Genomic DNA, 15,967 nt, shown 5'->3' with positions numbered 1-15,967 from the left:
TTTTTTCCTGGAATTTAGGCTCACTGCTGATGTGTGACCTTCAATAGTAATTGCCAATAAATGCAGCGGGGCTGTTTACTGTTAGACACTGGCAACCATAGAGCAAGCAAGCTCAGCTCGGAGCATACAGGAGCTGTTGCAGAATCTGGGAAAGTTTTTTTTTTCTTTTTCTTTCTGTTTTCTTTTTCTCAAATGCTGAGATGATTCCATAATGACTGAAGTTGTATAATTTAGTCAAGTCAGAATGCGTTTTTAAAAATGAATTTCACTTTTCAGAGCTGATGAACTTGTTCTCTGATATATAGGTGACCCTGCAGCACGGGAACAAAGTAATGTTTCTTTCTTTGTTTGTTTCTAAAAGCAAATGCTGTTAGTAAAGGGCATTGTGTTAGCAAACGTGAAGATTTTAAATTGTTTGGCGAAAAAATGCGAGGCAACTTCTATTTTAGCTCAGTTTTCTTTCAAGCGTTCTGTTCTCTTAATGTGGGTTTTCAAAAGCTCATGAAGGACAGGGCCCAGCAAACATGTTTGCAAGCCCGTTTGCTGTTTGTTTGTTTACTTTTGCCCTCCTCTGAGATTGAGTGAATGAAAAGGAACTCAATACTGATTCAGGGGGTTGGAGATTATGAATTCTCCTTGATGTGCTGACAGCTGGATCTATAATACAGTTGCCTTTCATGAACTGTATCCACCCTCTGCTCTGGGTGCCCCATGGAAGGAGACATCTTATTTCGAAGGAAAATTCTAGAAGCCCGGGAGTCGCAGGGTTCAGATTGATGGCAGCAGAAAACAGAGGGTATTTCCATGGCCGTGCTCTGGCTGGCTGTAATAGGCACACACACGGAACGGACGTTTGTACATACATACATTATACATGTGAGTGTGTGCTGTTTATGCATGCACCACGAAGAGTAACCCAAGGAAGTCTGTGGGTTTCTTTTTATTTAAGAATGACAAAGTATAATTTCCTTCACTCGTGGTAGAAATTCATCCCTGGATAAAATGTTAGGTACAGAAAGTGAGGGTTTCAGTGTTGTATCAGCACGTAGCTTGTTACTGCTCAAGTGCTGTACTTTTGATGGCCTGATTCGTGGCCTCTTCTGGGAAGGACACTTGGGATTCTGTGACTTGAGACTCATTCTGAATTTCTATTTCAAAAGCAGTCACTTGAAATCTTGTTTATATGAAGTTTGATTTTGCTGACCTTGTCTAAAAGCACCAGGAAGATGTAAGATCCAAGAAGAAATATGAAGAGGCACGTAGTGGGCACCAGTTCGTTTCCAAGTTCAATACCAAGCCACATCAGGTCACTGCCAGTCACCTGTTGGTCTGGGGAGGCTGCACCTTGACCGGAGGTGCCAGCATGGGAATATAGTGACTGATCCTGGGAGGAAGGTGGTAGAAGACAGGACTTGTGAAATTCAGACATACTGATTTTCTCAAAACATCTCCCTTAATGTGTGGTCATGGAAGATGACCTTTCATGTAAAATATATATATATGTATGTATTAACCTTGATAATAAAATAGTGCTGAGAAAATCAGTTCATTCATTTACCAAACATTATCTTTTGCTTTGGGTAGTATATATTGTATTTGTGTAGCTCTTATCTGATTTGAACATAAATCACTTATTAATATGATTACATTTTTCAAAATTGTGACTTACTGCCATAAAGCAACCATCCTCATGGAAATACAGCCAAAACCCTCACAGGAGAAAGCGCTCGCAAAAGCTGTTGGTTATTTTACCAAAAGACATGCCAGGTTTGGTGTGGCCTTGGCCATGCCTGAAATTATTGTATGTCCCATTGGGTAGTATTATTTAGGGAACTTGCCTATTAGATATTATGAAGTGAAGTTTACTGAAAATATACCAAGCATTACTTAATGTTTTAGCTGGAAGGAATCCTAAATACTTTCTGCTCCAGTCTCCTTGAACTACAGGTCAGGAGGTGGAAGCCCAGAGAGGTTCAGTGGCTGGTTGAGGGTCATACAGAGTGCCAGTGCATGTGTGAGTCAGTCATACAATACCTGTCGATTGCTCTTGAGTTTTCCATTCTGTTTCATGGATGGATAGCATTTTAAAAAATTGTCTTTCTGTTTAAATAGTGACTCCTGAAGCTGTTAAAAAAGAAAAAAAAGCCTCTGTTGTCTCCCAAGTCTTCCTGAAATGTTCCAAGGGAAAAGATCATTCATTTTAATTTAATTTTTGTTTAAAAAAATTAAACGAATTTTAAAACCAACATGACAGGGGGTTTAGGGAGGCAATAGAATGTCAGTTCAATTATAAAACATGTCAGAAACTACTGATCTTGGAGTGCTTAAGAAATAGCTGAAAACTGCCCGTAACCATTCTAAAAGAATTCAAGATGCTTCTTTTGACAGAGGTCTCAGACAAGATAGCTTTAAAAAGACACACCAAGGGGTAGGGTATAGCTCTAGTGGTAGAGTGCATGCTTAGCACGCACGAGGTCTTGGGTTCAATCCTCAGTATTTCCTCTAAAAATAAATACACTTAATTACCCCCCCCACCAAAAATAAAATAATTAAATAATGCAATAGTAAATAAATAAAATATTTTTTTTAAAAAAGACATACCAGCTCAAGTTCCATTTTCTTCATTTTTCTTTAACTTTTATTTTGATTGGCAAGGGAGTAAGAGGGTAGCTCTGTTGGTTCCTGTAGTAAATCCGGGCCTATCATCCTCTTGTTCTGATCATATAGGATCAGTGTAAAGGATAGGTTGGTGGAATGTGGCCAGTGCGAACGGTAAAAATAATCTGCTCTTCCACCTCTATCTCTGGTCTAAAGTATATGGGCAGTTGCCTTAATTCTGCCTTTTCTTGTGTGTCCTTTTGCACTAAGGGCAGGTGGCACAAATGTTTGCACAGTTGTAATTCATTACCTTAAAGCATACAGAATGTAAGGACAGGGTTAAAGTGCTTTCTTGGATCGTGGTTGTATTTATATCATGCGAGAAACACGCACACCTGAGCTCGGGTTTTATTTCCTTGCTGCATTCAAGTCCTTGCTCCCATGCTGTGCCTCCCCACCCCACCAGGAAGTGAAACGCTTCGCAAGAGAATTTTCTCCCTGAGGCTAGTGGACTTGCATTTGTGTCCAAAAGCTCTTCTGTCCGGAATTGAGTGAGCAACCCTCTGTATAGGCCTCCTTGACCTTGGTAAATTAATCTTTGTGCTTGAAGAGAATCCCCTATATCTTTACTTCATTCTACCTGTTGGGAAATGGAAAAAAAGACAGAAATCGTTAGCTTACATAATAACAGTCTTATATTCAGAGCATTTTTCCATCTTGGGGGTCAGACCATGAAAGGGGTATCAGGTGTTCCGCTGGATCGAGACCACACCGAATCTTGGAGCTTTGGGCCCCCCATGCTTTCAGCACCTGCTCTGGCTCGTCACCTGACAGCCACGCTCTGGCCTCCCGAGAGGTGTGCTGTGTCCCTGGAGCCCCACCAAAGGAGGCCAAGGTCACTCGGTTGCAGTGTGAGCCTTGGCTTCGTTCCACGGCCCCAGACTGCACCTTGAACCAGCCAGCCGTGCCTGGTGCGTGACTTCGGTCCAGGGCGGCCCAGTGTGGAGTCCGGCGGTTACATCTGACATCAGTGCCTGCTCCGAGCACGTGCCCTTTGGTGGACGGATTCGTGGTGCTACCTTCACATGGAGCCGTTGGCTTGTTAGCCACCAGGTGCACCCTCACAGTTGCCTTGTGTTTCCTGTGGGGCCACCATCTTGTCTCTCGTGTATGGGTTGGACCTAATGAAATCTAGCGGGAGGTGAAGGAGCAGGGTGTGCATGTACATGGTATGGCAGGAATGGGGCTGGGGAGCCCTGGGGTAAGTGTGTGGTGGGACAACGAACCGGCCAGGTAACCCTGCAGCCAGGAAGCCTTCCTTTCTCCTCCCAGAGATGCTGGAGGGGAGAGGCTTTTTCCGTCCCTAAGCCAGAGCCTCAGGTCTCACCCTCTGATGCACAGGCAGGATGTGGGGAAAGGAGTGACCCGGAAGGATGCACGTGCCCACGGGAGGCTGGTGGTGCAGACCTGTCAGCAGCTCCAGGCCCCTGGGCAGGGGGCTGCATCTAAGACCCTGCTGTCATCCTCCTCAGTCTTCTTTCCCCACTTCCCCTCCCCAAGCCTCCAGGGGCGTGTGCTGTATCACTTTTCCTCTCTGTGGATGAACAAAAACATAGATGTGCAGAAGTTCTTCCTTTGACGTCTTTTTTTATTTTTAAGACCTATTTCCTTCTTGGTCAGTGGTAGATTTCTTTCTTTCCTGAATTTAAATATGTTTCCCCATCTCAAGCCAACTGTCTCTTCCAGCACAACCACATTCAGTACCGTTTCAAAGAGAGAGAGGGTATCTCCTGCCCTCCAGGGCTGAAGCATCCTTCAGTGGGTGTGGCAGCCCGGTCACTTCGTTTCGCCCTCTGTGTTTTGTCCTTGAGTGTTGATCTCTGGGCTTCTTTGTCCAGAGGTGTACATACTGTAACTAACGTGCTTTATTTTACTCCCAACCAGCTGCCCCAAGCTCCGGACTCGGAGAATTCCACCGAGGTGTGTGCTGCTCACCTATATTTGTGGTGCCAGCAAATATGGTGCTTATCAGTGTTCCTGGCTGAGTGTCTGAGCTGTCGTAGTCAAGTGTCTGTCCCAGTGGCAGGTGAACGAGGGAGTCTCTAGCCTGCCTGGGACCTGATCATTGCTGTAATCGGGTGGCTGTTGGTGTAGAGAGAAAAGTTCTGAGCAGCTAGAGCTGAAACCAAAGTGTCCTCCAGGCGAGGGGATGTGACTCTTTGAAGGTTTTCACATAAAACCGTTTGTCTTAGTCCTGAGATGTTTAGTTGAGAAACGCTGGACTGTCTGGACCTTGCTGCTGATCCACACAAAATAGAGCTCTGGGTCCTGCGCAGAGATGAAGTGAATTTGAAGTTGTGGATATTCATGTATCGTTTTGATGGGAGCTACTAGTCAAGTAGTGGTTTCACGACGCAGTCTTCCTGTTCTTCCTGCCGCTAACTTGCTAAATGAAGGACTGGAATTAACTAAGGCATCTAAAGTCATAGAGAAGCTTTTGGAGGAGGCATATTTCCAAGTATCAAAATTTCCTTGCAGAAATTGTTCTAGAACCACAGGAGGCAAAGCTAAAATGAAATGTACTTTATTTGAAAGAAGAGCGTAGATATGAAACACGATGGAATAGCTGAATTCCAGCATGGATGTTTACAATGATCGGTCTCTAATATTCTCAGTCAGCGCTCTTCAGCATCAGTAGCCTGGATGAGAATGCCATGTACCGGTGGGCTGGGGGGAGCCGAGGTCCCATGTGTGTGTCTGCTCAGAAGTGTACGCATCCGTGTCCTCACGCATGTGCTGTGCGGTCATGCATGTCTGAATCACAGGGACCTGCCCGGTTGAGTCTTGCATTGGAACCCCTTTGGGTTCATGTAAATGTATGGAATATCGAACTTACTTTTCATAATCCTTGCAAAAAATAATCTTGGCCCAAAAAATCACATGTCTGCTCACTTTGAGCAGTGCAGTAGGGTTGGGGACGGGGCGGTTGTGAAGCAGGACCCGGAGGAATGGAGCATTCGTATTTGGGGGGAAACCCAAAACAGGTCTTTGCTCCTGCTGTGTAAGTCTTTGCTGTCCACGCTCTCTCTGTGCATCTTATTTGTGACTGACCCTGAAGTTGGACGTGTCTCCCTAGTGTCTTACTTAAATGGAATTTCTGCATGCTTAGCAGGAGGTCGAGCCGAGTCCACCCCTGAGGCAACTGGAAGACCATAAAAGGGTACGTAGCTCTGGGTGTTGGGACCATAACACCGCCCTTGGCCACGTGCTGTGACTTAAAGAGGGACAGTTTTTGTTGTTGTCATTGTCATTGTTAAAGCATTAATTGGCTCAGGACCAATCACAGCCATTTATATAAATGAAACTAGCTGGTGATTCCACCCACCCCGTCCACTTGCTCATGCACTGCGCCCGGCTGGCCTCCAGGTAATGACCAGGTCAGCTTTTTTGCATCCTGTCTCCTTTTTTGGAGGTGGCTTTCTCCTTAGGTGTAGTCTTTAAAAAATTGGGGTTTTTTCTCTTTTTGTTTCTGTGAGTAACTGATGATCACTATGGGATAATTTATAATAAAAAAGTATAATAAAAAAGTCCATAATGACACTACCTAGCTATAAAAGATAATTTAATATTTCCCTCTCCCACTTTTTTACACACCTGAGAGTGTGGCCAGCACGCACTTCCCTTGTCACTGGGATGATTCCATGTGCACAACTTTTGTTCCCTGCTTTTGTCATTTAATATTATATCAGCATTTCCACCAATTAACAAGTATTTTGTAATGTTTTCCTTTGACGAGGAAATGAACAAGTGTGTGCATCTGTGGATTGATTCCTAAAAGGGGAGATTCTAAACCACAGGGTAGATACTTTCTTCAGGGGCTGATTATGCATTGCTGAACCATTTCCTAGGAGGCTACATCCATCATTAGCGTGCTGACCACTGACTTCAAGTTACCCTCCTTTTTTGGAAAATACCAGATGCTCTGGTTTTCTGGGTGCTTATGATATGCTAAGACTTTGACAAATGTTAACAGGTCAATCCTTATTAATGCTGACTTTGACCCACTGACACAGCCGTCATCCCCATTGCACAGATTGGGAAACTGAAACTCAGAGAACTTGGGTACCTTCCCCAAGTCATGGGATTAGGAAGTGAGCAGTCACGGAGAAGCCTGTCAAGGAATTGGGGTCATCAGGGTTGCAGAGGATGTTCGCCTGAGACGAATGGGTGCCTGGTGCACCTTTGCTCTGCTCACACGCTTCAACCCCTGCCCAGTCGCACCACGTCCCAAATCCTTTCCTCTCTCTGGCGACTGATTTCTTGGATTGTGACCAAAGAAGCGCTTCTAGGAAGCTGGCATTGAGCCCTTTGCCTCCAGCATCCAGTGTCTCCTGCAGGTCACTGATCAGGGGCACCTTGCATTCCTGTTTTTTCCATCCTTGCCTGTCCTTCAAGGATTTCCCTGAGTCTTAGAGGTAGCTGTTCCAGGCACATCACTGTCCCTCGTGCCTAAGTTCTCAGGGGACATGGTGTTGGAGGTCACCCCAGTGCATGAGCTTTGGAATTAGAAACAGTTTCAAGCCTCCCTTTGTCAGGCCCTTGCTATGTGATTTGGGCACATTGTTTAACCTCCGTGGGCCTCAATTTCTCCTGCTGTGAAGTGGGGATAAGAGTCTCCATCCCTTAGGACTGTTTTACAGAGCTGTGCACTTGAAACACTCAGCACAGCGGCTGGACCCTGAGAAGGGGTATTAATGGTGGTGGTTGCCTTGCAGACTGAGATGCGTCAGAGATTTGACAGACACCAGGAGTAGAAAAAGAAGGTATTTTTAAATCGAGGTGCTACCTTAGTGCTGACTAAGGTGTGAGAGGCTTGCTGCTCATATGAGAGGGTGATCTGTCCTGAAGCACCTGATTTTTAAGTGGCTGGAACCAGGAAAGCCTAGAGATCACTTTTTCTCTCCTTTGCTTGTGGCACTGTTAACTCTGAGTGCCTTGTTCCATGCTGGGCTGCGTCCCCATGCAGTTAATTAGCCGTTAGCTTAACTGACAGAATGAAACTCGGCTGAACCGAGTTGCAGGGCAGGAGCTTGGTTTCTTGACTCCACATCACTGACCTGCCGTTTTCACCGTTCTCACCTGACACTGCAAATGAAACTCTTTGCCTTTGTCTTGTCTCAGTCTCAGGTAATAATGTGCACGGAATTTCTTACCAGAGACAAAACACCTGATATTTGTTTGCATCCTGTAGGTATAAACAGCTGGGGAAAACCTAGTGTTCTTGAAAAAAGGACTGCACGGGCCACATGTTACAGCCGAGAAGTGATGCTATTTGAGAAGTCACTTTTTTTTTTTTTTTTCCTACTCTGCCATCCGCTTTCTCAGCCTGGTACACCGTGAACAGCTCAGTGCTGTTGAGTAATTTTATATCAAGATGATTAGGAAGGCTTTTCTGTGCAGATTTTAATTTTTCCTAAATTAAACCACTAGCTCAGAAAAACAGCATTTTCCTTGAACCTAAGTTTTCACACTAGGGATTTGCATAACTTTCAATAATGCTTATCCATGTTCTCTTTCTGTCCCTTTTTTACCTAAAATTTTCAGTCTTTATTTTTTCAGAAAAGGAACGATTCTTACCTTGTTTTTTTACTTTTTTTAAAAAAGCAAATCCCACATGTTCTCTTTTTTCCCTTGCCTTAAAATTTTTATTTATTTATTTATTTATTTTGTGGCGAGAAAGTGAAGTGTATGTGTACCAAAAACCTTACAGTTAAGAGGGAAAAAAATTCGTTTGTAGGGTGGAGAGAGTGTGTGTGTGTGTGTGTTTCCCATAAAGAACACTGTTTTTGATATTCTCTTAAGGGGAAAAAATGTACCATTTGATGCATCAGTTGCTATGGTAACTGCTAGGGTTTTTCTGTGAAAGGAGAGGCAAAATGGTAATGTGAGATCCCTTTGTAACTTGAGTTTGGCATCCAGGCTGCATAAATGTGAAGTTCCTGTCCCTGGAGTCCACATGCTCCCGAGCGGCACGTGCTCCTTTCTCTCCCTCCTGCTTCCTCGATCACAAACTGACCAGGCTCTCGCTGATGACCCTCAAAACCACGAGGAGCGGAGAATCTGGCAGAGCCTCTCTGATCCTAGGTGTGAAGTCTCTGGTTGAGACTTCCTTAAAGGACACGTGTGTTGGTTGCCCGGTGACAGTCACCCTGCCTTTGACCATCCAGCCCTGTGACCTTCTAGAGTCTTGCCACCATGGCTCCATTGGTTGTCTTCTGAGGTGCAGTTTGCAGGTGTCAACCCAGCCATTTACCTCTCAATCATTTACCCGTTTCTGTGGTGCCCATGAGAATCCAGTAGAAAATTGGGATGGTTTCCCACCAGCCATCCCTATTGTGGGAACTCAAAGTCTGTGCCTTTTGAAAGAAAATCAAACAGATGCATCATTGTGTCAACAAAGGGAAATGGCAGTTAATATCCTGTTCTGTTCAATATGGGCATGACCTTGTCGCCCCCCTTTTTCTTTCTCAGTAGGCTTTCTTGAACATTCCTTTGAAATTTATGTTTGTCTTATGAAGTCAGCCTTTTACAGTCACCATGTTGTCAGTGACAGCTTTGGAAAGTTTTGGTTGATGTGTTTGTACTGGTGCAAAACTCAATCTTTACACCAAAATGTGATTTTCTAAGCCATTAAAGGATATTATACCACAAACAGTTTATTTTTAAAGTATTTTTAGAAATCACAAAGAGCTTCCCCTTTGGAAGTAGTCTCGAAATCTTGAATTTACCATCCGTCAAGGTCGGAAGAGTTTCACGTACTAATGGAAGCGCTCTCCTTTGCGGAACTATATTGAGACACGTATATGTGGATGGAATGAAGGGGGAAATAAAGATTGTTTTCTTTCCTGAACTTTCATTTTAAAATCAGAACTGCCTCCCCTCTCCTCCCTCTCATCCTATCCCCTTTTGTCCTCAGAGTCTTGAAATCACAGCTTGGCTGTAACCGAGAAGAACCAGGCTGTGTAGTCCTGGGCCTGTAGGTCATTTTGACAGTTGAACTAAGGCGTTTTCTGCCTTTATCCTGGTCCCACCTCCCTCAGGGTGCCCTGGCCTCCCCACCACCCTCAGGGCACTCCTCTCCCTCCGGTCTGCTCCTTCCCATCTTGTTTTGCAAATAACCTCCTTGAAGTCTCCAGACCTATTCTTGGAGCTTATTAGCAAATCACTTGAAATTCTCCTGAGTCATGTTAGAGTTGCAGGCCTCTTCAAAGGAACTCTAGAGCCTCTCTGTTTTAGAGACCTGCTATATTTCCACACACCCTCCCTCTGCTAGACTTCTCACTTAGCTCTCTCAGTGAGGTACCAGAGGAACTCCAGGACTTACTACATTGTCCCTGGGAAAGGGTCTGGTGGAAATCCGCACAGCCTTTGACTTTTAGAAACTTCCAGATTGAGAGGTGGTCTGGGAGGCCCTCAGCATGACCGCAGGTGGGACAGAGCTGAGAATCAGCCCTACGGCTTTGCGCTGCATTACCAGTACCCCTTAGTATTCAAGAACAAGTCAGAGTTTCGTTTGTTTTTTAATTGGATTTGTGGGGAAGAGTTGTTATATCTCCTGCCCAGGATTCCTTTGATATTTATGTTTTTTTAAAGTTTTTATCATGGAAATAATATATCTGAAATGCATACTTCGAAGAGCTTTGCGAACCCTCATTCGTGACGCAGCTTCAACAGCTGTCAGCTCTTGCTCGCTCTAGTCTGGTTTATACCCAGCTAGTCCTCTCCTCCCGTATTGTTTCAAAGCAAACCCCTCGTCATTTTATCCACGTTGCTTATTTCTTGTCTGACATACCTGATACCTGCCACTAATTTATTTTCTGTAGCACTTTTTTTTCTTTACCATTTAGTCCATTGACTCTTTCTGTAAGAAAGTCTTATTTCCGGCTTATTATTTTATTTACTCTATTACTCTGATATCTTAATATTTTCTTAGGACCTTGGGAATAAGTCCTGTGGCTGGAGTAACATTTTCATACTGCTGTGTGGAAGATGACCTGTAAATTTTTCATCTTGTCTGAATTTTCTTGGCTTATCCCAAAGGGACTTTTTGGGTTTTTTGTTGTTGTTGTTGTCGTTGTTGTTACTGTTAGCTGCCCTTCCAAATTAATGTTCTATCTTTAACACTGTGTGTGAGAGAGAGCACTTTCAGATACTTCGTATTCTAGATGGATGTCTTTTTATGATCTGGTTTCCTGAGCAAATATTGAAGTTAACTTCAGAGTTTCCAAATGCTTTTATTAATAATTTATTTTTTCACTGAGTGAGACTGAGCCAATTAGAACTGAGTACCCCTGTGGTTTTCTTTTTTTAATATTAGTTGCTCAGTTATGCATTAAATTCAGAACCTGATTTCATTATCCTGTTTGAATTAAGGGTGAGGCCCTCAGGCAGATTTTGGTCAACCGTTACTATGGAAACATCAGACCTTCGGGAAGAAGAGAGAGCCTTACCAGCTTTGGCAATGGCCCGCTGTCACCAGGAGGACCCAGCAAGCCTGGGGGAGGAGGTAGGCTGCGTGGTGTGCTAATCGGCTGCACGTGTGACCTGAGTGTGCCACATGAGAGCTGTGTGTTTCTGCTCAGCAGGTTGAAACTCTAACAGATGAATTTGGGTTGCAAGTGTATTTTTTTTTTTTTAGCAACTTATTTTGTCTTTGGTCTACCATCAAATTGAGGTCTGAAAACATTTCCCAGCAATCAGATACTGTCTAAGCCTTTGCCCCTCTTTCTCATGCAGCAACCCTCTGGTGATAGTTGAATGACTCAAGAAACTTGACTTTGTTGCACCGTTTCTTGCGGTCATCAGAACTCGTGTTTTCCCATAAGATGAGGATGACGTTGGGAGTGAGGAGGGTGAAAGCCACCATTTATTTTACGCTTACTAAGCTGATGGCTTTCCCAACTGTTTTGCATTCTTTATCCTTTCTCCTCCAAGTTACTGACTATCTATGATAGGGACTGCTGTTACCCTGCTGAACAGAGGAAAGGGGAACTTTAGTTAGTGACTGGTCTGTAATTTGAAGCAGTTATATCTGATCCTAATGCCCATGCCTTATGCCTCCCCAAAAGTCTCAGGGGAGTTGGCGCACGGGAAAAAACCTCTATATTGAATTGCTTAAAAACACATCCTGAGAGGTGTCCCAAAACATTGTAAACACAGGTACAGGTAAAAGCTGCAAACTGAACTGTGGGTACTGGTGTTGGCTTGAAGGGGGGCCAGTAACTCCATGCTCGAAGCACAAATGTGAGTTGCCTGATTCCCTGTCAACAGTGTTGACTCTGAGGCACTGCTGGTCCCTGGTAGGTTCCTCAGGTAGCAGAGAAACACTGGGTGTTTGATAAATGTATCCTGGCAACTTCTGGGGAGGGATCTTGGGTGTCTTGCCCGAGGAATACCTGGGGCATACCTGCTCAATTCACGGAGCTGCGGCAAAGATGCCGTTCACAGGTTACCCAGAAGCGGACCTTAGCATCTCATCCGAAAGTTCCCAGGGATTGTGAAGCAGAGGTTCCTCACACAACATCTCAAAATTATTTCTCTTGACTTTCCATGGTGGGGTCATTCAGCAAGTCTGTGAGGCCCTGGAGAGCATCATGGGGAGGGGGTTGGAATCAGAGACAGATTCTGATGTGGAACTAGTGTCTCCCTTGTGCTGTAGATGCAATAGATCTAGAAAGTCAAGGACAAGTAACGTACCTTTGAATTGAGCTCTGCAGGGAAGGACTGACAGATGGTTTTCTGTTTTTCTGAAATTGATTATCCCATTTCCCCATGTACATTAATATTTTGGTTATTGCCAAAAATCATGCAAGGTCTTAAATAGGCACCTTCTAAACACAGTTGGGATCTGTCCCACTGAATGGCACAGGCCATCTCCTCCTGATTGTATTTGTCTCATCTGAAGCTCAGTGGGGGTGGGAACTTTGTTCACTCCCCTACCCCCAGCTCTTGGCTCCATACCAAGTACTGAGTAAATGGGTTTTGAATGAATGAACGAACAGATGAAAATTAGTGGAAGGATGAGTTTGGGGCCAGGGTGGGCTTCTTAGAAAGAGGGCTAAAGTCATCATCATAGGCTACACTTTCTTAAGAATGTTCTAAGAAGTGTTCAAGTTCGGTTTGTCTTAAATCAGTTCTTAATAATTCTGCCCCAAATCACTGCATTTTAATGTAAGGAAGAGTCTGACTATACAGCTTTAGATCTCTTGCTCAAAATGTATTATTCTTCCTTCATCTTACCTGCCTGCCTTCAAGTGCCATCGCTGCTACTTACAAGCTAAGCTGAGTGTCCTTGGACAAGTGACTTCATCTCTCTGCTAACAATCATTACCTTTTCTGTGGGGTTGTTAAGAAGGTTCAAGGAGATAGTACTGTTAAAGTGTTCAGTGTATGAAGTGTTGGTACACAGAAGGAATGTAATAAATGTTAGCTGTGGTGATTGTAGTTAATAAGAGCACTGCTCCATCTTCTTAGGGGGAGGTTCCGGGTCCAGCTCCATGAGCAGGGGTGAGATGAGCCTGGCTGAGGTTCAGTGCCACCTCGACAAGGAGGGCGCCTCCAATCTGGTCATCGATCTCATCATGAACGCGTCCAGTGACCGAGTGTTTCACGAAAGCATCCTCCTGGCCATCGCCCTCCTGGAAGGAGGCAACACCACCATACAGGTAGGAGGGCGGCTTGGCTGCTGGTGGGCAGCCCTGCCGAGTAGGAGGAGGCTCTCCTCTAGGGGCCGGGTGCCTGGGTGGTGCACAGACTCTTGCATAGGGGATAGCTCATTCTTAGGGCACAAAATTCTGTTGTTCGGAAAAGCACATTCTATTGAAATCGTACTGTGGCCATTCAGTCATAATTCAGGCTTGATTCTAAAACATGGGTTACCTTTGAAAATTTGTAGAATGCTGAGGATGTGCAAAGCAAGTTGGCCCAGGATTTGGGGCATAATGAGTAATCCATAAAGGTTGGTTTGATGAATGATTGAATGAATTATATGTATAGTTTTTAATCCAAGATCCCAGAGGATCCCATCACAAGATGACCAGAAGGAGTTTGGACTTTGTGTGCTAATTGTATTTGTTACATCTATGGACCCTATAGTTCCTGCTGACTATAAATTTCTCTGCCTTTTAACTGAAAAGCTCAGTAAAACTGAACCAGTTTGAAATAATAGGAACTAACTGGGGAAAGCCAGGCTAGGTGAGTCAAAGATGAGTAATGCCTTTTTGTTGCCTGGGTATGATCCATTTTAGAATATAATAACTTTAAATTATTGTTTAAATTATCTTTAATTAAAAATTTAAAAATACTTAAATTAATATGTAATTAATTTAAAAGTAATAGTAGTAAGTAGAATTCTAAGTAGACATTCTTAAAAAGCAATTTTAATGAATTTTAATAGTATATACATTTTCATGTATAATTTTCATGTATAAATGGCCCTGAAAATGATTCCTTTAAATATTTTTAGTATCCCCTTCTTAATGCATTCTTCACTCTTTGCCTCTGCACAGGGTTAACTTTTTCACACACACACATTTTGATAATAGTTTTTGATTGAGATATAATTTACATGGCATAAAATTCACCTTTATGTATGTATTTGACTTGACCTTATACTCTTGGTCTTGAGTTTAAATTCAGAGTCTGGATTAGTGAAGTTTTGGTTCTTGGTACAAATTTTAAAAGGGCGTTTCTTCCTGTGGGCAGATGTGCCCCTAGCCAGGGCTCCTGGGTTTCAGCCCCCAGTCACCCTTCAGCCAGGTGCCCTGTGCCTGCCCAGCCTGCACAGTGACTGCGGGGTCCTGTCTCCTCGCCCTCCAGTCCCCACTTGCCCCAACACACACTCTCGAAGTTCATTATATACGTTGCCCGAAGTTGAATGTTGTGCCTGCGGGAGAGCCAGCTGCATAGCTGAGCTGTCACATGGGCAGACGTGACCTGCAACACGTGGGGTTGCTGTTTGATTTCGTCCCACGTGAATCCATCAGGATTTGCACGCCCACTGCCGTGGTCCTGGCATCTGGGTGCGCGTGTTGGAATGGAAGCAGGGCTGGAAAGCTCCTGTTCTCTGTGATTTCCAGTGACTCGAGCAGTCAAACTAAACATTTATCGAGCACTTTCTGTATACACGGTGCTCTACTGGGGATTTCAGGTTAGTGGTTTCCAGACCCTGGGGCCAATCGGTCTATGAGAATTTTCTCCAGGCACAGCCAAGTGTGGAAATGAGGGCAGTGTGGTCAGTTTTTCATAAACCAAATATGTCAGTTTGAGGGACCATCTGGCCATTTTATTCTGAGGTTATATCCTGATGAGTTTTTCTTAGCTCTGATGTCTTTTCGTTGATGAAACGGTGTTGATAGTGGATGAGAGTTGGGGTTTTTCCTCTACTGGCCAAATAAGAAGTTGGAGCCCTAGGTTATTCCCTCCCTTCCTCAAAAACAAGCAAAGAAAACAAAACTTTGCTAATTTGAGAAGTCACAAAGGCCCAGTCTTCAAGAAATTGATGATCTAGCAAAGATATAAGACTTGGTATGCATGCACGTAGGGAGCTGTGTCTCCAGAATGATGTGTCATGCCATCCAAGAGGCAGGAAAATTACTGTGGACCCTCCAAGGAAGAAGCAACGACACCTGTGTGAGGAGTTGGTAGGAGGTTTTTTGATGAGGTGGACTTTGCAGAAGGAGTGTGGGGTCTGAAGGGTGGGATTTGGGCACATGGCTGGGACATGGGGAGGCTCGCTCATGGTGCATGGGAGAGGAGGCCCAGAGGTGCAGGAGCAGACATGCTCCCACAGCGGGGACTGGGTCCTTTGGGGTGAGCAGAGCAGGCAGAGGAGGGTGGAAGGGGGACCGGGGATGTGGTGGCAGTTGTACACAGTAGCCCAGAAGCACCCCGAGGGGCCTCGGCGCTGTAATGTAGGACTGTAAATCTGACAGATAACTTAAGAAAAGCTGGTCCTAGAGGGAGGCAGTTCGATAATTAAAAAGTCAATTTGAAATCGTTTAGGAGAGCTAATGAAAGCCTGAATTCAAAATGAGTGTATGATAGGATTAGTCATCTGGTGGGGGAGGTTACTTTCTAGGAGGGGCAGAAGGGAGCCTTTTGGGGGTTTGGTGCTACATCTTGGTCTAGGTGGTGGTTACATGGGCATAAATCTGTTGCAAACTCTGTGAGCCATACAGTTAAAATTGGTGTGCTTTACTCTATCTGAGTTACACCTCAATAAAAAAAAAAAAAAAAGAAAAGAAAAGAAAAATGGGGAGTAAAGCTATCCTGAACCTGATTACAGCAGGATGTCATGAATGGAGTCTCT

At 44.3% G+C, this 15,967-nt stretch overlaps 1 protein-coding gene across 3 annotated transcripts in view; it reads left to right on the top strand.

Moving 5' to 3' along the window:
* The window catches only part of ITPR1 (inositol 1,4,5-trisphosphate receptor type 1), a 299,811-nt gene that overhangs the window by 190,514 nt on the left and 93,330 nt on the right, over window positions 1-15,967 (top strand). For 2 of the 3 annotated variants that reach the window (XM_014560075.2, XM_014560074.2), the window contains 2 exons: window positions 11,032-11,164; window positions 13,132-13,322. In XM_014560075.2, coding sequence (XP_014415561.2) covers window positions 11,032-11,164; window positions 13,132-13,322 — 324 coding nt within the window. Of the gene's footprint in view, window positions 1-4,542; window positions 4,579-5,770; window positions 5,819-11,031; window positions 11,165-13,131; window positions 13,323-15,967 lie in introns of all 3 variants that reach the window. The other variant, XM_032458045.1, reaches the window with a different exon arrangement.

The sequence above is a fragment of the Camelus ferus genome, chromosome 17 (assembly GCF_009834535.1).
Source record: "Camelus ferus isolate YT-003-E chromosome 17, BCGSAC_Cfer_1.0, whole genome shotgun sequence".
Lineage (NCBI taxonomy): Eukaryota > Metazoa > Chordata > Mammalia > Artiodactyla > Camelidae > Camelus > Camelus ferus.
This window is presented reverse-complemented; position numbering and strand designations above follow the sequence as displayed.